Source organism: Conger conger, chromosome 3 (assembly GCF_963514075.1).
Source record: "Conger conger chromosome 3, fConCon1.1, whole genome shotgun sequence".
NCBI lineage: Eukaryota > Metazoa > Chordata > Actinopteri > Anguilliformes > Congridae > Conger > Conger conger.
The window spans coordinates 45,347,421-45,371,469 of record NC_083762.1 but is presented as its reverse complement, the minus strand read 5'-3'; the positions used below and the strand labels follow the sequence as shown (position 1 = coordinate 45,371,469).

The 24,049-nt window shown below is 41.9% G+C and overlaps 1 protein-coding gene across 3 annotated transcripts in view; it reads right to left on the bottom strand.

Annotated features, from left to right (window-relative positions):
* Positions 1-166: 166 nt before the first annotated feature.
* The window catches only part of ppp1r9ala (protein phosphatase 1 regulatory subunit 9A-like A), a 73,014-nt gene continuing 49,131 nt past the window's right edge, over positions 167-24,049 (bottom strand). For 2 of the 3 annotated variants that reach the window (XM_061235462.1, XM_061235463.1), the window contains exons 12-19: positions 16,383-16,537; positions 15,906-16,212; positions 15,006-15,063; positions 14,484-14,555; positions 14,173-14,362; positions 7,769-7,885; positions 4,857-5,045; positions 167-1,876 (exon numbers count right to left, since the gene is read on the bottom strand). In XM_061235462.1, coding sequence (XP_061091446.1) covers positions 1,718-1,876; positions 4,857-5,045; positions 7,769-7,885; positions 14,173-14,362; positions 14,484-14,555; positions 15,006-15,063; positions 15,906-16,212; positions 16,383-16,537 — 1,247 coding nt within the window. In that variant the 3' untranslated portion in view covers positions 167-1,717. Of the gene's footprint in view, positions 1,877-4,856; positions 5,046-7,768; positions 7,886-13,438; positions 13,484-14,172; positions 14,363-14,483; positions 14,556-15,005; positions 15,064-15,905; positions 16,213-16,382; positions 16,538-24,049 lie in introns of all 3 variants that reach the window. The other variant, XM_061235461.1, reaches the window with a different exon arrangement.

Genomic DNA, 24,049 nt, shown 5'->3' with positions numbered 1-24,049 from the left:
GAAAAGTATAATCATGTATTTGTGCAGGGGTAGGAGAGCCTAGTGCTGGCACACCAACTTAAAAGTTTCAAAGTTAATCTTATTTTGCCTTTGGCAAACTACCCAGCAGACGCATGAAAACACACACAATCCAGTTAAAAGGCAAAAACTGACGTTAACACACGTGAACATGCCATAGCGAGAAAAGGGAGTTTATTTGTGCCGCATATACATTATGTACCATAGGGTAGAACTGGTAGCCTAGCTCTTCTCATGGGAACTGCAGGAGGATAACTGTTGCAGAATCCCTTTTTCTAATGATTATTTAAAAATGTGTTGTCCAGTACTTAATTTGATCAAAGAAGAATCCATTCACATAGACATTCAAGGAGTGTCTGATCGTCTTGCTGTGAGGCATGTCTAAAGATTATGTACTAATATTGAGGGCTGATAAGATGTGATTCTACCCAGCTCTCATGCCTCAAGCATTTATGCAGTCCCACAATCAAGAGCAGGTGCTATGGAGTCAAGAATAGCAGCCTGGGTGCCATTTTAAACCAGTTACACTCGACTACAGAATCTACCAATCCTCTGTTAACCGTTCCCTTGCATGAAAAAAAGAAATCCTGTAAACATTGCTTTCTTTTGTAAAAGTGGTCCCATACTACTGCCTATTCTACTCAGTAGAAAACATACACCTTAAACGCTCAACTTTTCTTCTGTCGTGAAATAAAAATGTTTTAAGTTATGCAGTTAATAGGCATATGTATAAAACCTTTTATTTATACATTTAAAACCTTGTCACCCTTTTTGTAGTTTTCAAAGGCAATATAGTGCTTTTATCTCAATAACTGTACAATGCTCCTGTAAGACAAGATCTGTACATAGCTACAGGTTATATTCTTGCCAGACTATATAAAATGCATAAAAAGCTAGTGTTATTCCATCCTGAAGTTAAAGAGGACAGCATGTGCACAATTCTCTAATCATTTGTTTCTGGAAACCCTTTAAGAATGAGGTATTGCTTTTGTCCAATTGGAAATAAAGTGGTAAAGTAAAATGGTCAACCTAAGTCATTTAAATTGCAGGGCAACACTCAAAGCATTTGTTGACATGTGCAACTACAATCAACCTTGAGGTTCCCTTCAAAAGTGAACTACCCAGGAATGTGAGTTTTGCTTTTAGGATAAAATGCAATCTGTGGAAGAGCAGTACATTTGACAAGTCATTAGTTAGGCAGCCCCATGTCAAGCATAATGCCACTGACCTGTCTAACCCACCCCACCCTCTTCCCCACAGTAAGCTTGTGAGTATGCGTATGTCCATCTTTAGAGCTGTGGAACATGCTACACTGATCATTCTTTTAGTGACACAACGGAGGAATGACTGTAGAAGGGGCTGATTGCTGGAACACAAGGAGGGGAGGAGTGGGTGGACATTATTAGACGGACAAGGACGGCTGCATCCCAGTGGGCAGCGATGCAATCACATGGTAGTGTGAAGCTATATTCATTGAAAGGTGTTAAAATTAGTTAGTTTCTGGGTTTAAAGCAATCACAATTAGGCCATTAATTAATGCCATAGAGTAGTTACAAATAAAAAAAGTTCTAGAAAATGCTTTTTGCTGCACTTTGTCAGTTGGTTATAGCAGTGGCATACGAGTAAGTGGAATGGTAAAGTGACTAGATGTGACAGAACTAACTGCTGGTCGGGGTGGGAATGCAGAGGGCAGCAGAGCTCAGCAGGTAGAGTCTGTGCTGACCGGCAGCTTGCCACTGCGTCTGGCCTCTTTCTCTTTTTTCTCACGCTGTTTCTCCAACTTCTCCTGCACCTTCCGCATCTCCTTCAACTTCTTCTTGATGGTGGCACGGTCACTCTGGCTCAAAACACCTAGTGCCTGAGTGAAGAATGGTTCAGTCATTAATTTCAAGGGCTGGGTTTGGCTACATATATTTTTCTCCACCATTTTCCTTTGAACACATTTTCACTGCATCCGTTTTGTCCCTTTCAAATGGTGACCTTGAACCATGACAGTAAATAGGTAATGAATTACAGTACCAGTTAAAACACTCCTTACCCTTTTCTGCTTTTTGTAATTGAGGTAAAAGTGCAGATTCTCAGCTTTTATTCATGAAGGCGGCCTGTAGCGTAGTGGTTAAGGTACATGACTGGGACACGCAAGGTCGGTGGTTCGATCCCTGGTGTAGCCACAATACTTACAAAACAGCCGTTGGGCCCTTGAGCAAAGCCCTTAACCCTGCATTGCTCCAGGGGAGGATTGTCTCCTGCTTGGTGTAATCAGCTGTACATTGCTCTGGATAAGAGCGTCTGCCAAATCCCATTAATGTAATGTAATGAATATTTTTAATACATTTTGGTTTCACTATGTAGTAAGTGCAGCACATTTTATATACAACATCCCCCCACCCCCAACCCCGTTTGAGGCAAATTAACAATGTCAAATAAGATAGTCATGTTTTGTATTTAGTTGCATATGCTTTGCATGCTATGACTTCCTGAAGTCTGAGCTATCAATATCACCAGTCTGAATATGTTACTTTCAGGTTGCCTTACAAACAATACTAAAACTTATTTCTGGGAGTATGGAGCTAGTGGTGGCTGGTGGCCATTTACCTGAGTGGGGTGCTATACACAACCCTACAACTACAACTAACCAACTGATCTAATATATTAAACAACAAAACATAGATGTATGTAAATAAACGAGCAAGGAATCACAAACTATCACAAAAAAAAGACAAGACACAGCAAGACCTACTTCCTCAAATGAGGAAGTTAATCATTTCATTATGTTACATTATACCATCAAGATATACTCACCGAGCACTTTATTAGGAACATTTTTACTTCATTACATCTATTTATTCATGCAATTATCTAATCAGCCAATTGTGTGGCAGCAGTGCAATGCATACATTCATGTAGATACCGGTCAGGATCACAGTCAACGCCAAGCAATGACATGAGCCATGAGCGCTCTGAGGATTGAGAAAGTGAAAAGAAAAAAAAACTAAAAAAAAAAACTCTGGGCAGTAATTAGTTCAGCATGATGAACTTTTAGAATTCAAAAGTACACTCCAGAATACTATTATTTGGCCAGGGTAAATTTGTCGTTTTGAATAGACTTCAATAGGGAAATTATCTTTTTGGCACCAGAGGCTGCCAAAAAAAAAAACTGCAATACCTCGGTAACCACTGGAGCTTGCAAGCTTCTCCGAGAACGGCAATCCTGGGCCCCCTACATTATACCATGGTCTGGGCAAATAGTCTATTCTGATTGGAGGCTAGGTGGTCATTAAAAGTGTCTAATGACCACTTCGGAGTGGATTATTCTGCTTATACCATGGTCTTTTCTACCAAAGATAATTATAGAAGCAGGGGTCGTCAATATTTTTGACCAATTTACCCTCAAAATAAAAACATTTTTGCTGGCACTAACTACTTCAAGCCATTAAAGTGGCTATTGTTTCAGCATGTTGCTATGATTACATATGTTGGTCAAGTTCTGATCAAAATAGAGAAGCTAGGCAGATGGCTAAGTCTGTTTTGATTATTTTAAGTCTTGGTTAAATTAAAGGTATTAAATGAGGCTTGGTTGGATGGTTGCTTATTTGCAACTTCTTATTTGTAATTCCTGGTCCACCTTAATTTTTTTACATTGGTGATTTAATAGACAGAAAAGCCAATATTAGATGTTATAAATATTTTAATTAAAAATAGCCACAATTATTATTTCTGCACTGATAGATCACAGGTGGGGCGGCGCCCTACACACCCCTATTGACCTGCCGCCACTGTATGGAGCTGGCTAAATGGTTTTAAGTCATCAAGGGTCCGAGTAATCGAATGAGCCTTAAACCATTGTGCGGTTGCCAGATATGTGTAGATACTACAAGAGCTCATCATAAAAATTATTCATGAGAAACAACCCTTGTAGTATCTACTACATATAGGTTTGATACCTCAGACTTAAAACATTTAGTCCACAAATGTGTTCCCTACCGCATCAGCATAATTAACAGCTGAATCGAGTCCCACCCCCCAAATCCCATAGAGATCCATTCAACTGCAAAGAGGTTTTAGTATCGCTTGTAAGACAACCTGAAAGTAAGATATCCAGACTCTGGTGATATTGATAGGTCACAGACTTCAGGAAGTCATGGCATATAAAAAATATCCACCCAAATACAATGTATAAAAAGTGCTGTAATTACAACATGGTGAAACCAAAATGTATAAAATACCCTTTAAAAAAAGCTGATAATCTGCACTTTGACCACATGTGAATTGTTTTGATTACAAACACATAATAAACATTTCTAATAATGAAACATTAATCAGAAAAAGCAGAAAAGGGCAAGATGTGTCCTAACCTTTGACTGGTATTGTATATACACACATTTTGTCCATTAGGTGGCAATCAAGCCTACAGAAAGTACATACTATACACACGTCACTGAAAGATTGTGTACAGTTTTTGATTTTAAATTTTACTTTCAGCTGACACAATTAAAAGTTTCAGCCAATTGTGGAAATAAAACCACAAAGCACAAGTAAAGGGACCTATTTTAATTTCATTTCTGGATTTCTATTCATAGCTGTTGTGGATGGACAGGTAATTTATATGCAAGTGAAGAGACGAGTGTATGTTTTTCAAAAATCTGTACATAGCCATCCCCAGAGCAACACTGCAGTCTGCATTTATATAAAATGTTCAGTGTATTTAGAATACAAGCAGAACCATCATTTTAATTGAATTGCTTTTTAATTAATAAGTGGTTGTTTGACTGTACGGTGTCTGTGTGGATACAGTAAAAATCTCTGCTGTCCAAGCTCTAGTGGGTAAGATTTTCTACCTTGAGCTTGTCGCTGTCCAGATGCATGAGCTGCTGGCCGTTCACACCCTTCACTGTAAACTCTGGTGTGTATTGGTCCATGTTCATACCCATCAGCCAATGACAGACCTGCTGAGTTGTCCATTCAGATACTGGGCGGTTCTGCCACTGGTGTTCTTTGCTCGTGGGGGCAGGCTCATCATCCAGGGTCTTAAAGATAGAGACACACATATATCCACACAAACACACATGTTAGTCATCAAGCTCAGCCTCAACACTGGGTCACAAGACACTCAGAAGTCAGAGATTTCACCTTAAATATAACATACTACTAGTCTTATTCTATGGACCAATGTATTTATGAATTAATTTTTTCAAGTATTCTTTTCCCTTTTTCTCCCAATTTGGTAGCCAATTGTACCCTATCTAATCCAATTAGTGTGAGCTGGGGACACACCGCTTACGACCCCGTCCCTCGGTGGCCCAGATGCATCTAGTGATCCTGAGAACAACAAGCCCTCTTCAAGCCGCCTCCTCTCATAGCCTGTGACCGTTACTCTGAGGCGCCCGGGGTGCTGTTGTATGCAGCGACCCTACTTGCCCCTGCCAAGTCCCACCCTCGGAGCAGCGAGCCAATTATGCGGCTCCACGAGAGCCGGCCACACTCGGCAAAATCGAACCCTGATCCTCGGTGTGCAACTGCAATGAACTGATGCCTGCATCAAGGTCCGTTACTTTAGCTGTGTGCCACCGCGGCCTCAGAAATGGTATTTTCTATTGTATTTTCACTGGTCGGGTTTCCATGTCTAACGCATAAAAGAGAAATATGGTGACTGTTAGGCAATGTTAGGTCCTCTATCCTGAAATAAGTTTAAAATAGCTTAAATAGCTTAAGTAGTATCCAGAGAAACTCAAACCGGTTATGTTTTTCATTATGTAAATTATTTTATTGATCTGGGCTGCATTTCCCGAAGCCTTCTAAATGCTACGTCGTTAACATTTTGTTTGCTGTGAAGCTGTGGGACCACTTCTTTCTTACTTTTTTCTGGCTATAGCTCATGCTATTTTTGTGTTGGTGCGTTTTTATTGAAAATGTCAGCTAATCAAAGAAAATAGTAAACTACACCAGTAATGTCATGTTGCTTCTGGCAAATCAACCCTAATTGCAAAGTCATTTAAGGCACCATGACAAAGATATAAAAATAATGTAAATAAAACATGCCACCAAGTATTGCTAGGTGGCATAGCGGGACGAGGTGCGATACTACAATCTGACATCACAAACCATGTATATAATTTGGAAAAAATTATATATATGTTTGGATAATTTCGTTTTTTATTCTATTAATAAGTTCCCACCAGTCGTGAGAAATGCAATATGCAGTATTCCTGCAGTGTTTTATTCATACAGAACACATCTCATTATGCAGTCAAGCAGTTGCTGCATGGAGTGAATAATATTAACGTCGCATGTAGAAGCTATGCCTTAGGCAACCAAGGGATAGTTTGGGGAATACACTTAGAAAATTAAACTTGAGTAAGGTATACCTTTCGAGTTTTCGTAAAATGCTAAGAGAGACCGTTATCGGGAAACACGGCACTGAATATTTCCAGAAGCAATTCAGGTTGAGTACATGCAGTGCCCCACCCTGGACCTGAATCTGCAATGTCTTAGTTACAAGCTTAGTTTCCCTGACTACGAATGGGAGGGGATTCTGGGAAGGCCAAAGCATTCATGACCCGCTAAAACTGGCTATAAAGGTCAATATGTCAATGTTAACCTGTGGCTTCAATAAGTGGTTCCAGGCCCATACAGTGTTGCTATGCCTTCAACCCAGAGAAACTTGAAGCAGGATTATACAGATATTTCAAACTCAACCATGAAGATCTGAGCTGAGCTAATCTGAACTACATCAAACCCAAAACACCAGCAAGTAGTGTATGGACGGTGACTAAAGGCATGAACTCAAAACATAAGATTAGATATTCAAGACTAATATCACATCCATATAAAACAGAATACAAATCCACAAGCACTAAATTATAGATCAGAGCCACATAAAAACCAAAATCTGCCAGCTGTAAATCGCTTTACACTGTGCATTTGCTAATCTTCTTAATCTTCCCATTTAACAAGCACCATGCTGAATGCACTCTGCAGATCTGCAGCTCAGCAGCCCAAAGGATGAACACCATTAAAAAGTGCACCAGTCATGAGTATTGGTGGGTAGGGGATGGGCCAAAGACATTAATCAGAGCAGGTTAAAAATCTGGAACATGCAGAGAAATTAGGTCATTGTAGTGAAAAAGAGGCCTGAAATGCCTCCCACAACACTGCACTCTGTTTTACGTCTAACTGCTACCCTTTTCCTGACTCTTACACAAAGTAAAGAGGCTGGGCTTTCGCAATGGACTCTGGACTCTGGAGAGTTACCCTCCTCCAGAGTCAATAAAGCAGACATGACAATAATGAGGCCATGAGACATAGACTTGCATAGAACATAACTGTGCATAAAGTTAAAATGGCAGTCTTTCCAACACAATGGAAGTCCATCTGACACAGAAACACACAGACCTAGAGTAAAATGATCAGTGACAAACATAGCACATATATAACATTCTGATGATACATATGGCTAGTGAACCAGCAGGTGTCTCCTCTGAACAGGAAGGCTGATTAGTAACCTGGGCCTGAAGTTACTGAGACCTATGGGCTTACACTCCTCAGATAACCTCCTAAACTCCCTGTCCACTTCCCAATCTGTGTTTTAAAGCTGTGATCACAGGTAATTCAAAGCACATGGTCAAGGTGCTTTGGGGCAAGGTTTACAGAAGGAAGGAATGGGATCACTTATTTTTTCTTTTTTCTTTTATTTTAATGGGCAGACAAACGAGACAACGCGACAGACAGGTAGTACTGATTGGCCACTCACCTCGTTGGAAGAGAAGGTTAAAGTGTGCGAACGCCCAGACAGACTGGGCTCCGCTACTAGCCCTGTCAAGTCCGAGAGGGGACTTCCAGGGTTTGAATCATCTATGACAGACAAACTCTGGAACAAGTGGAGACAAAGCAAACATTAACTGGACAGGACACTTGGGCACATGCTAAAGTTACTCATGCAGAGTTTCTGGGCTTAACAGGCCAGGTATCTAGGGTGGAGACCATACAGAACATGAAATGCAAGTAATGCTACGGAATGACCAGACTAATTTAGCAAAAAATAAAACATTTGAAAATGTATGTCAGGCATGAAATGAATACAACTACTTGTATTATATTCCATTACTGCTAATATATAATACAGAAAATTTGGGACTTGCATGACACTCAATGAAATGACCAGTCTGCCATTTGATGTACTGAAATCTTGTATGATTGAAAAGGTGATGCCGTAACATTTCAATTATAGCGACTACCTTAAACACCAAACGGAGTGTAATAGAGTCCTGCATTGGGTGGAAGAGTGAAAACAGGCAGTCTATCAAGCGAGTGTGTGGGGAATGCGCCATACTCAAGCTCTTCTGGCTGAATTAAACACATTCATTTTAACTCTATTAGCTAGTGTCCTTGTTATTATCAATATTATGCATTCACGCTTGTGGGCATGGTTTTTGAGGAAAGGTAACAAGAAACAGTTCAATCTGACAAGGTATGGGTTGGGTTTAGGGGGAAAGTTTCTACCCATTGCAGGACTCCACTATATAACTGACTCTATGGATAGAACAAACACAAGATAAAGCATAAAAAATACCAACATGCATCAGGATTTTTGCACAACATAGAGCTATATTAGGTCATTTTTCATAAAAGCTGCCACTGACTCATCCCTCATGTTTTTAACAAACATGCCCACAATGCATTTGGAAACCGAACATGAATTACTTCCAGTTCGAGACACATTACTACTTTACTCATTTGATAACAGCTCGTCTTGTCAAAGGTCCCTTGTATTGCATTTATACATTTCATTCTCGCAGGTAATGCAGAACATAAGTAATTTGCAGGAGATAACGTGCTTAAGGCTACAATATACACTCACTGAGCACTTTATTAGGAACACTATACTAATACTGGGTAGCACCCCTCTTTGCTCTCAAAACAGCCTCAATTCTTTGTGGCATAGATTCCCAAATTCTGCTCCATGTTGACATGATTGCATCACACAATTTCTGCATATTTGGTGAATGAGATTCATGAGAACAGGCTAGCTTTTTTCCAGTCTTCAACTGTCCAGTTTGGTGAACCTGTGCCCACTGCAGCCCCAGCTTTCTGTTCTTGGCTGACAGAAGTAGAACCCAACGTGGTCTTCTGCTGTAGTCGCCCATCTGCCTCAAGGTTTGACATGTTGTGCATTCCGATATTCTTTTGTGCTCACCACAATTATACAAGTTTGCCTAAAAGCTAAACAGTATCTTGCACTGTATCAAGACTGGTCTTGAAAACTCCCAGTGTTTCTGCCTCCACTACATGTCCTGGAAAGCTATTCCACACAGTGACCACTCGCTGTGTGAAAAAATACTTCCTAATATCTGTGTGGAATTTATCCTTTGCCAATCTCCATTTGTGCCCTCTTGTTCTGCTAACCAAAGTCACCCTGAAGAATCGGCAATAATTCACTTTGTTGATCCCTTTGATTCAAAAGCCTCAATCTAATCTCTCCTAAATTTCCTTTTACAAAGCTTAAAGAGAGATCTGACTAAACTTAAAGCATCTTAAATCTATCCTCATCCTTTTGCACATGGAATCAATCTGGTTGCCATTCTCTGAACCTTTTCCAGTGCTATCTTTCTTATAGTGCGGTCCCCAGAACTGCACACAGTACTCCAAGTGTGGTGTAGCATTGTATAAGGAGAGTATAACTTCCTTAGACTTATACTCTTAGCTAAAAAAATGTTGGCTATCCCTTTGAATCTTATTATTTTCAAGAAATAATTCCAGTTTATCTCTAATGATAGATTTCAGTATTTTACATGTGATGCAAGTTAGACTGACAGTTTCCTAGATCAGTACAGTCCCCTTACTTATATATTGATATTATATATCACGATATTTCTCCGGTTTCTAAAGGCTGTCTAAAAATTAAACCAGATCGTTGGGCACCAACAATCATGCCACTATTGAAATCACTGAGATCACATTTTTTCCCCCATTCTGATGGTTAATGTGAACATTAACTGAAGCTCCTGACCCGTATCTGCATGATTTTATGCATTGCACTGCTGCCACACAATTGGCTGATTAGATAATCGCAGAAATAAGTAGGTGTACAGGTGTTCCTAATAAAGTGCTCAGTGAGTGTACAGTGAGTAGTCTGTAAATATTTGGACAGTGGTATAATTCCTGTTCCTTTGGCTCTGTACTCCAGCACATTGTGTTTGAAATGAAACAATGAATAAGTGCAGACCATCAGCTTTAAGTTACTTGCACCCCATGAATTTAATCCTTTTTGTACATAGTCCCCCCCAGTTTAGGGGACAAAAAGTATTGGCCCGTTGGCTTCTCAAGTGTTTCTGATTAATTAGGCGTATTCAATCGCTTCCTTAGTGCAGATATAAGAAAGTGTTCAGTATTTAGTCTTGATTCTAGGCTTTTGATTGCCTTTGGAGTCTGTTATTGGCTTTTGTCAATATGAGGACCAGCGTTGTGTCAACGAAAATCAAGGAAGCCATTACAAGAAACAGTCAGAGACATATGCCAACAACAGTTCAGGGAGCTCAGCTGCAGCAGCTAGAGACGCAACTACGTTACAGCTGGACCTAATGGCCATCTGTAGGCTCTATTCATAGCTGAAATGCAGAGTATTGTATAAATAACCTAGAATAGAGGTAAGAATACTATTGGACATGGTAGTTAGTGATTTAACTCTACAACCGTTAGGGTTTGAGATGTTCTATTAAATTGCCTATAGGCCTATAAATACGTTTGTTTAATGAGTGTAAAAATCTAAATGTTTACTCAGACTGTTCACAAGACTATAAACAGTTAATTGTGCAATAGTTATTAATATCATTTTGACACCACGATGAAAATGTCCTTACATTAAGAATGTTTCACTTGTATTTATGAGAAATGAATGGAAGGAAGGTTAAAATCGCTACGCAAGTAAATTATGGTTGTTTATAATGGCATATAGGTGTATGTTCTGTTTCACAAGACCTAACACTTACACGTAATGTAGCTGAAATAAGTCTTATTTTTACTTTCAAGTCATTCCACTGCATAGAAGCCTTGTGGAAAGTTCACAGTGCCCCAAAAGCTTGAGGTAGCATGATTCTCTGTACAAAGCAACAACAAAGAACTGGACTCTCTTCTATTGCCCAAAGGACAGCTCAAGGTATAGTAATGACACATTTTAATGTAAGGTATTGGTATTGCCCTTTGAGAAGGAAGAGAGCACTGGTGTATGTTTGGGATCAGTTATCTAATGTGAGTCAAATGTAAATCATTTGTAACTGCATTTAGACAAACAATGTGGGATTTATCAACATTTTTGTATGTCAGATTGTTAGTAGGATCTGAATGGATTTCAGGACTCCAAAGGCAATCAAAAGATTAGAATCAAGATTAGATACTGAAAGCTGTATTATACCTGTGCTAGGGAAGCAGTTGTATTCACTTGACTAATCAGAAACAGCGGAGAAGCAAACTGTCCTATAGGCCCTGGATGTCTGACATAACCCTGACCGTTGCCATAATCAAAACCGTTGCCCATATATGGATTTCCGGATCAAAGCACAATTTCTCTTCGGAAAAGATGAATGGCCTTTTCACGTCAGCGTTTGTGTCACAGTCTGTAATTTATGATGGCGTTTAATATGTGGATGTTTTTTTATCCAGACTCATTTCTCTCTTAAGCGGCCCTGGGTCCACTGAATTCCGATGACGCTTTCCAACCAAAATAACCATTTCCTTAGTCAAATGCCAAGACCACAGTACATCTTTTATGTGTCACAGTTAACGCTTCCATGAGAAATGTTCCCAGGCTCGTCAATGCTACTGTTAGCCAGCAAGGATATGTAAGGCAAAGACTCTAACAACTAATGGAAAATTATTAACAAGAACACCAACAATGACAAGAATAAAGATACTTTACAGCAATATACAACTGTATTAAGTACAAAAAAACATATAATTTATTACCCAAATGAGTAATAGCCAACGGCAATGCAAATGCAGCCAGATACAGCATTGTGCGTGATGTTGTTATTGTAGCTAACAACTTAGCTGTAGCAATTTGCTTTTTAAATGTACACAGATTCTTTTAGACTATAAAAATAGGATGAAAAGCATTACTTTTTCAGATACAAACAAATGTCCAAATTTATTTCAAAAGGATTTCAAAAATTAAATCACAGACTGTGACCGAGACCGAGTTATGCAAAAATCCCATTATTTTTCCAATAGAGAAATTGGGCTTTGATCCAGAAATCCATATATGGGCTTTTTTTGCTTTGGGTCCACTGAATTCTGACACAGATTTCCAACTGAAATATTTTTTTGCTAGCAATAAATATTTAAGTTAGAAACCTGCGTCACAATTCAGTAGACCTAGTACGGCTTAAGAGAGAAATTAGTCCTGAACGGCCAAGTATTAAATGGCAGCTTAAATCACAGACTGTGACAGAGACAGTTATGTGAAAATCCCATTCATTTTTTCCATAGAAAAATTGTGCTTTGATCCGGAAATCCATATATGGACAAAGGTTTTGCTCTGGGTTACGTCAAACTTCCAAGGCCTATTGGCAACGGAAAGGCTGACATCAGCTATGGTCAGCAATCGAAACGTAAACTGTTAAATGTACCCACACAAACAGGGCCAGTTGAACAGCAAGGGCTTTTCTTCCTAATAATTATATTCTGAAAATAAAGACCACATCTACCGAAACTCACATTCACAACTAATAGTCTAATTTCAGACACACACCATGCCAAGTGCTAAAGTACATGGACACACATAAATTACACTGTATATTCTGTTCTTCCAAAGTGTCTGAGGACTTAAGCAATTAAGCCATGGCTGGCAATGGGACTTGAAATGAATGAGAATAAGAAACTTGATTAAACCGAATGAATGAGGTTGTGTTTTTGAGTGATTTAATGCCATCTTCTAATGCATAGGTTTGAACATGACAGAACCACAATAACTTCCTGAGGACACCTGGCCTAAAAACTATGCTGAAAATCAGTTTATGAGGGGAGGGAAAATTTACTGTATTTTTCACTTTTGTTAGAGCCTCAGACAAGATCGGTAAACAAGATGAGGAAACTATAACTGAAAGTGTTTGAAACTTTCAGCCAGAAGAAGAAAAAACTTGATTATGCGAAGGAAATTATTTTATTCCTATTTCATCGATTGCATAAAATTAATTAACCTTTTAACCAAGATACATTTTTTTTTTGTGGCAATAATCAAACTTATGCAGCTTCATTATTTGTGTCAGAGCACATAAACCACATGCACATACAAAACACAGTGCTCTTCTGGTAAGTAGTTAGGGTGATCTAACTATTGCTAGATGGCTATTGTTTAGTTAAATAGCATCTACAATACCATCTAAATGCAAAGGCTTGAGCAGGGCAGGAGAAAAGGTTTATACTGTACCAAATCTATTGAGCGACTGAATAAAGAAGACCAGGAAAGGTTTGTCTGTTTAAAAGAAGGACTGTTAGTGAGGAAATACTTCCATACATTTTTACTGAGCCTCTGTCACTTGCAAACCCAAGTGGTTCACACACTGTACAAGCTGGCAACGTGGTCAAGCCAAAATTGCACTTTAGTGTACAGTAATGCAGAATTGCAGAGCTCTTGTGTATATGGCACAGACAGTGTAAACAAGCCCAAAGGCACCGCAATAGTTCTGTCACCTTGGATGCCTGGTGACAGTGATATTTGAGAAGCTATGTTTAATGTGGATAATTCTGTTTGTGAAGCTGTGGAGGGCTGTGAAGCCTGTTCCAGTCTCCTAAATGACATGCTCCGCATATGACCGGAAGCTCTTGAGGTTTTATGCTGATACCTGGATACATCAGCGCATTTCTTCAATTTGACAAAGAGATAACTCAAACAGGGAATTGGAACTACAGTATAAGACTGCATTAACCAGCAATGCTTGTGTTATCAATACTTTCATTGTGATGATGGTAATAACCTCCCATATTCAAATCTGGAACTATGCTTAGCCTTATGTCTGGTTTCTTTGCATAAATAATGCAGTCAAAAATTCAAAGCACATAAAAGCTGCATGATACTAAAACCACAGGCCAGCTAGAATGAGTCCAGAGGAAAGGATGTGTTAGATTGGATGAGCACCAGAAGGAAAGTGTGGTCCTTCTCACCTTGTGCTTCCTGTCCTGGCTCTGCTCGCTGCTGTTTTCGGTCGTTGTGTAGGGCAGGCTGCCGCTCGATGACGATGGCTCCTTGTCCTTGTCCCCGAACCAGGAGAAGGGCATGCAGGTGGGGATGGATGACACAGATTCTGAGGGTGAAAGGTTCCCACCAGACTCTTCCAGCAAGTCTGTGGACCCCCTATGGGATGGGAAAACAGCATTTGCTAGCTGGCGATGGAACCACACAGCGTCACATTGCTGAGCTCCAGGACGCCCCCCTGGTAATGCAAGTTCTGTGACGACATCACCCTGGCAATCACCTGCTCTCCAGGGAACTCCTGACAGCCTCTTTGTCATGCTTCTTCCCTTTGCCACCAGACTTCCGAAGACCACTGTTGGAATGTATGGGGTTTGAGGTCACCAATTTATTAATTTACTACCAATCATTAACCTCCTAAGACCTGGCGTACACATGCGTGGACTCCACATTTTGGGCTGTACAACCATAATACTTAATTCTTAAGACCGAGAGTCCACATAATTTTTCTCAAAAACTACATCATGTCAAAAGATGATGCTTAGTTTTTATACTTATATTTTATATTTTATAAGCCCAAATAGCAAAGAGAAATTAAAAATGCATACCAAAAAAGAGTGCGGGTCTTAGGAGGTTAACCTTTAAGTCATTAAAGTCAACAAAACCCGAATCACTCATTTATTGTGAAGGCAGGGGAAACAAAGTGGATGGGGAAAGCAAGGGACAGTGCAGTCAATCAACCATTGTTAAAATTGCTACTCATCAGTGTAATGAGAACTTTAATAGACAGATTAAAGTGACCTACCCAAAGTCAGGGAATCTTCTTTTTGGTTTTCCAGTTGATGAACTGTCATTTGCTTCATCTACAATGGAAAATAGTAGTTTAATTTTCAAAGCAGCTTAATTCACCTTAATTTATTTGATTTAATTCCCCCTTTCGCAGTTCTGGGAGGCAACCAAGAATACCTCCAGGATGTAGCCAACCAGCCAACCCCTGTGGCAACAGAGGCATAGGATCGCATATTTATGACATATAATTTAGCGAAAAATGCAATGCTTTGCTCCGACCATGGGTACTGGTTTGGAATAATGTAACAAATACTTGCCTCCATTACCTAGCTAATGACAGCTAGCTAGCCCATAGGCTCTGAGCCAAGATTATGCTCCAACCTTAAATTGTTACTTTGTAAAAAATCGGACCGACAGCTAATTCTCGGGCCATCATGGCAAGCCAGCTAACATTGCCAAACATAGCTTAATTTAGCTAGCAAAATATTGGCAGCTACCCAACGGTATTGAACACTGACTGAATTGGTGTTTAGACGACCCGCTCACTAACCCAGCAAGTTGCATCTTGTACTCCTCCACCTTTTTAATTTTTTTATTTAAACAAGGTCAAGGTAGAAATGAACACACACCAGTGCATTATTGTAATGACAGAGCATGGTTGTTTTATAATATTTTATAATATACTTGCTTGTAATATCTAAACTTGCTTGAAAAAAAAAAAGAAAAAAATTTGCATCCCTTTGTAGTTCGTACTGAATTTCCTTCCAGACTTACCTCAAATTGCAAGACCTTTACTTGCAAGAAACTGTGTTTAATCAGGAATACACAATGTGAATGTGTAATTAATACAATACAGGTTTCTGGCCTTGAATGAAGACACTGCTTGGCAGGCAGAATTTTGGCCAAAGGAACTGACCTTTTGTCTCCTTGCCCTTGCCCTTGGACTCCCTCTTCTTGACATTTCGCAGGAAGCCTGAGGGAGAGTGCGGGGAAGGCACATCTTTGGGTGGTGTCAGGGCAGGGCTGGTGCTGCTGCTGGCCAGCAGGGATGGAGAGGCCAAGACCTCGGAACTGCCCTTGGCCCTAGGGCCTGTCATCTCAGGGCTTTCACTGTTCTGCTCGACCCCAGGTCCCATAATGGGCACTGGGAGGGCCAGGCTCTCCTGAATGGATCTCCTCCGCCTAGGAGGCTCTGAATCTGGGACCGGATTATCCTCATGCTCCTGGAAAGATTGGAAGACTGAGAAAGGCTGCTCCTGGCACTTATGTAGTGATCAGACAGCCTCACATGCAGGCAAAAGAGTCATTGCAGTGGAAATGTGCAGTGTTCCACTAGAGCCAAAAGCGCACCTTTATTCGGCCCCATCAAGGAGCCTGCAAAAAAGACACTTACCATTGCTTGGCTGGGTAATGCTGCCTCAAATGTCTCCTTCAGCTTGCTGCGGGATGGAGGCTGCCGCTTGGCCTTCTGGGCAAGCTGCCCCTTTGCACGGTGTGCACTGGTGTCCAGAAGCTCTGTCTCGGGAACTGCGTATCCCCAGTCTGGATCTGCGGAGGAGCCAAACAATGTTTCATTACTCATGTTTAAGCCCTCATTAGAAGGCTTCATTCTACCAGGTCCATCCAAGGATCTGGTATCATAAAAAAACATAATCAGGTTGTGCGGTATACCGGTACTAAAAAAACATTTTAAACAGGTATGTGGCAAGGGTGTGGTTTGTGGGTAAGAAGCAGGGTAATTTGACCGCTCCGACTGGTTACGTAGACATGCACCTTGACTACATTAGCTAAATGGCTACTTTGTTGAGTTTTACCGAGGAGGAGGTTACTAATAGGCCAGAAGGCATATCCCCTATCTCAGTATTGGCTAAAGAAATCCGAAATAAATTAGATGAACTAAAGACAAATAAGGCAGCAGGCCCCCCGATGGCATGTTCCCAAGGATGTTCAGTTGAGCTTATTTGGATTAAATGCTTAAATTATGTGTGAAGGCCCTGTTAAAGTCACCTTCAACGTAGCTGTTTTCCCAAATATTGGGCAAAACTTCTAAGGGCATACATGTCAAGTGACGTTGCTGTTTCCCAGAAGGTAATGGGCGCTCAAACTCCACCCTTGAATGCAGAGGCAGGTTTATGGATGGCCACTTATCCAGGTGATCACATGACACTCCAACAAAAATACAGTAACGTTATCATACAAATATCACAGAACCTAACTTGGCTAGCCTGAAAAATATGACGGACAACTCCGACTTAACCGAGGTCAAGCTTTTCGATTTTGAAGAAGAAATACAACCTCACAGTTTTGAACCGGAATTACAGAGGAAGAATTGCGTGAGCGAGAAAGACAGACAGTGGATGACGAGGCAGCCGAAGCTAACCAAGAACAGAGAAGTGGAAACAGAAATTGGTGTCAGTGTGGGAACTGTGAACCCATGCCTAACATTACCGAGACGGAGAGCAGTGCTCCTTTACGGGAGCAGGGCAAGAACAAATGATGCGCCTGAAATGTATTGTTCAGAATAATCTAAAATTCTTCTGTTAAAGTGGTGGCTGGGGGGGGGGGGGGGTGCTAGTCTGCTTATTTGTTTAATTTAAATACTCTACATAGCTGCTAGTCTACATATAAATGTCGACAGATAGATGTGCTAAAGTGATGGTTTACCATGACAAAATTATTAGGTTAATAATTATTGAAATATTACACAAGCTGGTATTTTATGTAGTTACTTTCCAATTTGATAATGATTCAGTGATAAACTGTGCAATGTTATTTTAAACCTGCAAACGTCGGATTTCTTATTTCGTATTTTTCTTTTTAATCAATTTTAATTTTTGAATTCAACATTAGTTGGATTCGTTAGCAGCCTGCCTTAACTATAAAACACTGCGGGAAACACTGAATATGCTTGATGCTGTGTTATAACTTAATGTCCTAGCTAGGACATTAAGAATTCTGTCCATGTTCAGGCTTGTAGGCTCATCAGCATTTAAAGGTACAACAGGTCAGATTTTTGTGTTAAAACATTGTTACAAGACCATTGTAAATCCCTTCCTATCATTGAAAAAGGCTCACTGACATGTTGACTCACCCTCTACCTGTGTTTATAGTCCTTAAATTCGGGTTTCAAAATATGAAGTTGACGGGACGGCACTCTGCACCAAAACATCATATAGCTGTACAATAATTGAAGCTCATTGGTTGAAAATTGATTCTAATTGCCACAGCCAATGGCGTTTCAACGTCAGTGCATTCACAGAGAAGGGGTGGGATAAACAGGGTTGTGGTTTGAGCGTGTTCGTTTCTGCAATTCCTCTCTTGACCGTCAGAAGTCCAAAATTACCTATCGTATCTTTAAGGAAAACATTCCTTTTTTCAACTTGTCAGATAAACATGGCTAATGCCCCGTATAAGTTTTCTGAGTTTGAATTAACTTTGCTTCCATGTTTCAGTGAACACTTTGAATTTCGTGCATAGGACGAAGACACGGTGACTGATGGACAGACAGTAGCTCCCTGCTTTGATGAAAAAACTGCCTTACTCAAACACCTTTGGTAACTGAAGAATAAATGGTTGCAAGACTGAAAGTGATTGGACTCAAAAATCAAAGACAAATTGGATCGCTTTAAGACATTTACGATATACTACACAGAATAAAATTCCTCCTTTATGTACTATATAATTTAGGATATAAGTTATGTATTATCTTGACTTGGCTGGGGAGTGGTTGTATTTTCTCTTATTTATACTTTTTTTTGCGAGAATATTATTATAATTATTGAGGAAAAAACGTTGAAACGCCGGAAATCCAGCACCGTGCCTCTGAACTTTAAGGATACATTTTAAACCACTGGCAAGTATTTTTTTAGAAACTAGAGATATACCGGATGACTGGAAACAAGGTAATATAATACCAATCCCCTCCAAAAGTATTTGAACAACAAGGCTAATTCCTGTTTTAGACAATTGAGTTTTAATTTTTATTTCCTGGTATTTTTAATCCAGATACAGAAATTTAGAAAATATCACCTTTTGCATCAGGCCACCCAATTTTTAGAGGAACAAAAGTATTGGAGCATGTGACTGACAGGTATTTCTTGTTGCTCAGATGTGTCCTGTCAGCGTACTGAGCAACAGAATACGTCGACCAAGTGTGAAGGTATCTCAATGAACCCTTCGAAGAAGACTTCGAGAGCACAATAGAGGGTATACCACAAGATGCAAACAGTAGTAACAATCGAAGAGATTACAATTTGCAAAGAAGTACAGAGATGAGCCACAAAAGCTCTGGAACAAAGTTGTATGGACTGGTGAGACCAAGATTAACCTCAACCAAAGTGATGCAAAGGCCAGTGTGTAGAAAGAAGGGATCTTCTCATGATTCAAAACATACAAGTATCATGGCCTGGGATTGGCATGGCTGCTTCTGGAGTGGCCTTACTAATCTTTGTTGATGATGATGATGTAACTCATGATGGTAGCAGCAGGATGAATTCAGAAGTCAGCAAAAACATTCTGTCTGCCAAAGAAATGCGTTCAAACTAATTTGGAGAAACTTCATCATGCAGCAAGACAATGACCCAAAACACACTGCCAACATAACAAAGGACTTCATTAGACTGGCCAAGTCAACCACCAGTCCTTTTGAGCCCAATTGAGCATGTGGGCGGCCTGTAGCGTAGTGGTTAAGGTACATGACTGGGACCCGCAAAAGTCACTTGTTCGATCATTTGCACAGCCGTTGGGCCCATGAGCAAAACCCTGCATTGCTCCAGGGGAGGATTGTCTCCTGCTGAGTCTAATCAACTGTATGTCGCTCTGGATAAGAGCGTCTGCCAAAATGCCATTATTGTAATGTAATGAATGTAAAGCATGCATTTCACCTCCTGAAAAGGAGACTGAAGGGAAAAAAAAAACCCAAGAAACAAACAACGGAAAGAGCCTGCAGTAAAAGCCTGGAAAAGCATCACAAAAGAAGAATGCAACCATTTGGTGATGTCAATGGGTTGCAGGCTTGATGCAGTTTTTACATTACATTATTGGCATTTGGCAGACGCTCTTATCCAGAGCTACGTACAACAAAGTGCATAACCAGGGATAAGTTCGCTGAAAGACTCTAGAGGTAAGTACAATTTCAACTGCTCCCTGTACAACAAAGATAAGGACAAGGGCCATTTTTTTTTTTTTTTTTTTTTTTTTGAACAAACAAACAAACAAACAAACAAACAAACAAACAAACAAACAGAGCAAAAGTCACCAAAGTTAACTATCCAAACACTGCTTACCTAGCCAACTAAAAATACCGATACACAAAGCAAGTCACAGAGACAATTAAGGTTCACAGGGAGGTAGGGAGGGATGGGGAGAGGTGCTGCTTGAAGAGGTGCGTCTTCAGCTTGCGCTTGAAGGTGGGGAGAGATTCTATAGTTCTGACGTCAACGGGGAGTTCGTTCCACCACCGTGGAGCCAGAACAGACAGTAGTCGTGAGCGTGAGGTGGAGGTTCTGAGAGGGGGAGGTGCCAAGCGGCCTGTGGAGGCTGAACGAAGAGGTCTGGCAGGGGTGTAGGGTCTGATGATTTTTTGCAGATAAGCTGGGGAAGACCCTTTAACTGCTTGGAAGGCTAGCACCAATGTTTTGAATTTGATGCGAGCCATGACAGGCAGCCAGTGGAGGGAAGTAAGCAGGGGGGTGACGTGTGAGTATTTGGGAAGGTTGAAGACCAGACGAGCTGCTGCATTCTGGATGAGTTGGAGGGGTCTGATGGCGGACGCTGGGAGGCCAGCCAAGAGGGAATTGCAGTAGTCCAGGCGGGACAGAACCATCGCTTGGACCAGGAGCTGGGTCGAGTAGGGGGTGAGAAAGGGGCGGATTCTCCGTATGTTGTATAGGAAGAACCTGCAAGACCGGGTCACCGCCGCAATGTTCTCGGAAAGGGACAGTCTGCTGTCCATCACCACACCGAGGTTCCTTGCACTGGGTGACGGCGTGAGTGTGGTATCCCCGAGAGAAATGGAGAGATCCAGATGGGGAGAGGTATTAGCAGGGATGAATATCATTTCAGTTTTACCTGGATTGAGCTTTAGATGGTGGTTGTCCATCCAGCTCTGGATGTCCCTCAGGCAAGCAGAGATACGGGCTGAAACCTGCGTATCAGACGGCGGGAACGAGACGAAGAGTTGGGTATCGTCCGCATAGCAGTGGTAGGATAGCCCATGTGCAGTGATCACAGGGCCAAGGGAGCGAGTGTAGAGAGAAAAAAGAAGCCCTGGGGAACTCCTGTGGCGAGGGGCCGAGGTGTCGATACCGAACCAGCCCAGGCAACCTGGAAGGAGCGACCAGAGAGGTAGGACTCAATCCAGTCCAGGGCTGTGCCACAGATGCCCGTTGCTGACAGGGCAGACAGGAGGATGGAGTGATCCACAGTGTCGAAGGCAGCAGAGAGATCTAGAAGAATGAGGATAGAGGAGAGGGAGGCTGCTCGTGCGGCATGAAGTGACTCACTGACGGAGAGGAGCGCCGTCTCTGTCGAGTGGCCCGATCTGAAGCCAGACTGATGGGGGTCTAGCAGGTTATTGTTAGAAAAGAAGGAAGAAAGTTGAGTAGAAGCGGCTCGTTCTATAGTTTTAGAAAGGAAAGGAAGAAGAGATACCGGGCGGTAGTTCTGGATGATGGAGGGATCCAGGGTAGGCTTTTTTAGCAGCGGAGTGATGTGGGCCCTCTTGGAGGATGCCGGAAAACAGCCGGAAGACAGGGAGGAGTTGACAAGGGAGGTGACAAATGGGAGAATGTCAGGTGTGATAGTTTGGAGAAGAGAAGAGGGGATAGGGTCAAGGGCACAGGTTGTAGGGCGGTGGCAGAGCAGGAGTTGAGAAACATCAGAGTCCGTAAGGGGGGAGAAAGTGGAAAAGGAAGGGATGGGCCTAGAGGGGGGGAGGGGCACAGTGAGGGGGGCGGTGGTTGTAAAGGATCTGCGGATGACTGTGACCTTCTCATCGAAGAAATCAGCAAAGTCATCAGCAGCGAAGGAGGACTGAGGAGGAGGAGGCGGTGCGTTGAGGAGAGAGGAGAAAATGGAGAAAAGTTTCCGGGGGTTAGAAGCAGAGTTCTGAATTTGCGTTTGATAGTATTTTGCTTTGGCGGCAGTGACATCGGAAGAGAATGCCGCCAGGAGAGACTGGTAAGTCATGAGGTCGGAAGCGTCTCTGGATTTCCCCCACTTCCTCTCCGCTGCGCGGAGGCTGGCCCTGGAGGTACGGAGGGTGTCAGATATCCAAGGACTGGGAGGGGATGTGCGAGGTGGTTTTGAGACAGGGGGACAGAGAGAGTCAAAGGCGGAGGAGAGAGATGAAAGGAGGGTGGCAGATGCAGAGTCAGCGGGGAGTTTGGAGAAGGATTCGAGAGGGGGGAGTGAGGCGGTGACGGTGCTGGCAAAGGAAGAGGGTGAGAGGGAGCGGAGGTTACGGTGGGCTGAGGAAGTGTGGGTGGGAGGAGGGGGAGGAGGATGGGGAGGAAGAGGGAGGGAGAATGAGATGAAGTGGTGATCAGATGTATGCAGAGGGGTAACCGTGAAATCGGAGCATGAGCAGTTCCTTACAAAGACAAGGTCTAGGACATTGCCCGCCTTGTGGGTTGGAGGAGAGTGTTGCAGGGAGAGGCCGAAGGAGTGGATTAGCGGTAGGAAGGCAGCAGACTGGGAGGCTTCTAGGTGGATGTTGAAGTCTCCAAGGAGAATCAGCGGGGTGCCATCCTCAGGGAAGGAGCTGAGAAGGGTGTCTAGCTCATCAAGGAAGTTTCCCAGGGGCTCTGGAGGACGGTAGATAACTGCAATGAAAAGGTTAGTAGGGTAGGATACTGCAACAGAATGGAATTCAAAAGTGGATATGGACAGGTCAGAGAGGGGGAGAACAGAAAATTTCCACGAGGGGGAAATTAAAAGACCAGTACCACCGCCACGGCCGGAAGGCCGGGGAGTGTGCGAGAAGGAGAAGGAGGATGAGAGGGCAGCGGGAGTGGCGGTGTTGTCAGGTGTGATCCAGGTCTCAGTTAGGGCAAGGAATTGTAGGGACTGGAGGGAGGCATACGCAGGGATGAAGTCAGCCTTCCGAGTGGCAGACTGGCAGTTCCATAGTCCCCCTGTGACAGCAAAGTCCTCACAGAGGGTCAGCGGGGGATAGCTGAGGTTTGAGGGGTTCCGACGCCGTGGAGGCCCACGTCGCAGGGGGGGTCTTCGAGGGAGAGAGCAGACTGGGATGGGGTGAAACATAACATCACAAATGGGGACGCTAGCGTCGCTCTGACACGCCTATTTAAATGGCCTACAATTGCTCACAAGCAATACCAAATCAAAGCTAATCTACTGATAAATTCCACAGCTATTTAAGTTACTTAAGACGAATGTTCAATCACTCTACAGGTATGCAACCAGTAGAAGTGATTAACAGGTAATAGACAAACAACGTGGCTCAAGCCCTAACCCTTGCTGTTCAAATGAGCAATTTTAAAAAATCAACGTTACCGCGTCTAGAGGAAACCCGCAGCGATACTAAACACCTGGTCAGAATGATGCACTTACTGACTAAGGACAACTTTCGCCAGTCTAATATACGCTATCGTCGCTCTGACACGCCTATTTAAATGGCCTACAATTGCTCACAAGCAATACCAAATCAAAGCTAATCTACTGATACATTCCACAGCTATTTAAGTTACTTAAGACGAATGTTCAATCACTCTACAGGTATGCAACCAGTAGAAGTGATTAACAGGTAATAGACAAACAACGTGGCTCAAGCCCTAACCCTTGCTGTTCAAATGAGCAATTTAAAAAAATCAACGTTACCGCGTCTAGAGGAAACCCGCAGCGATACTAAACACCTGGTCAGAATGATGCACTTACAAACCCTTATTTATTGCAAGCAAGGGATATGCTACCAAATATTAAGTGTTTTTCTTTTTTTTAAATAGTCTTTCATTTACTTAAATACTCTCTGTTCCTTTTTCTCACCTAAAAATTGGGTGGTCCGATACCAAAGGTGCTATGTTCTCAATAGTTTAACAC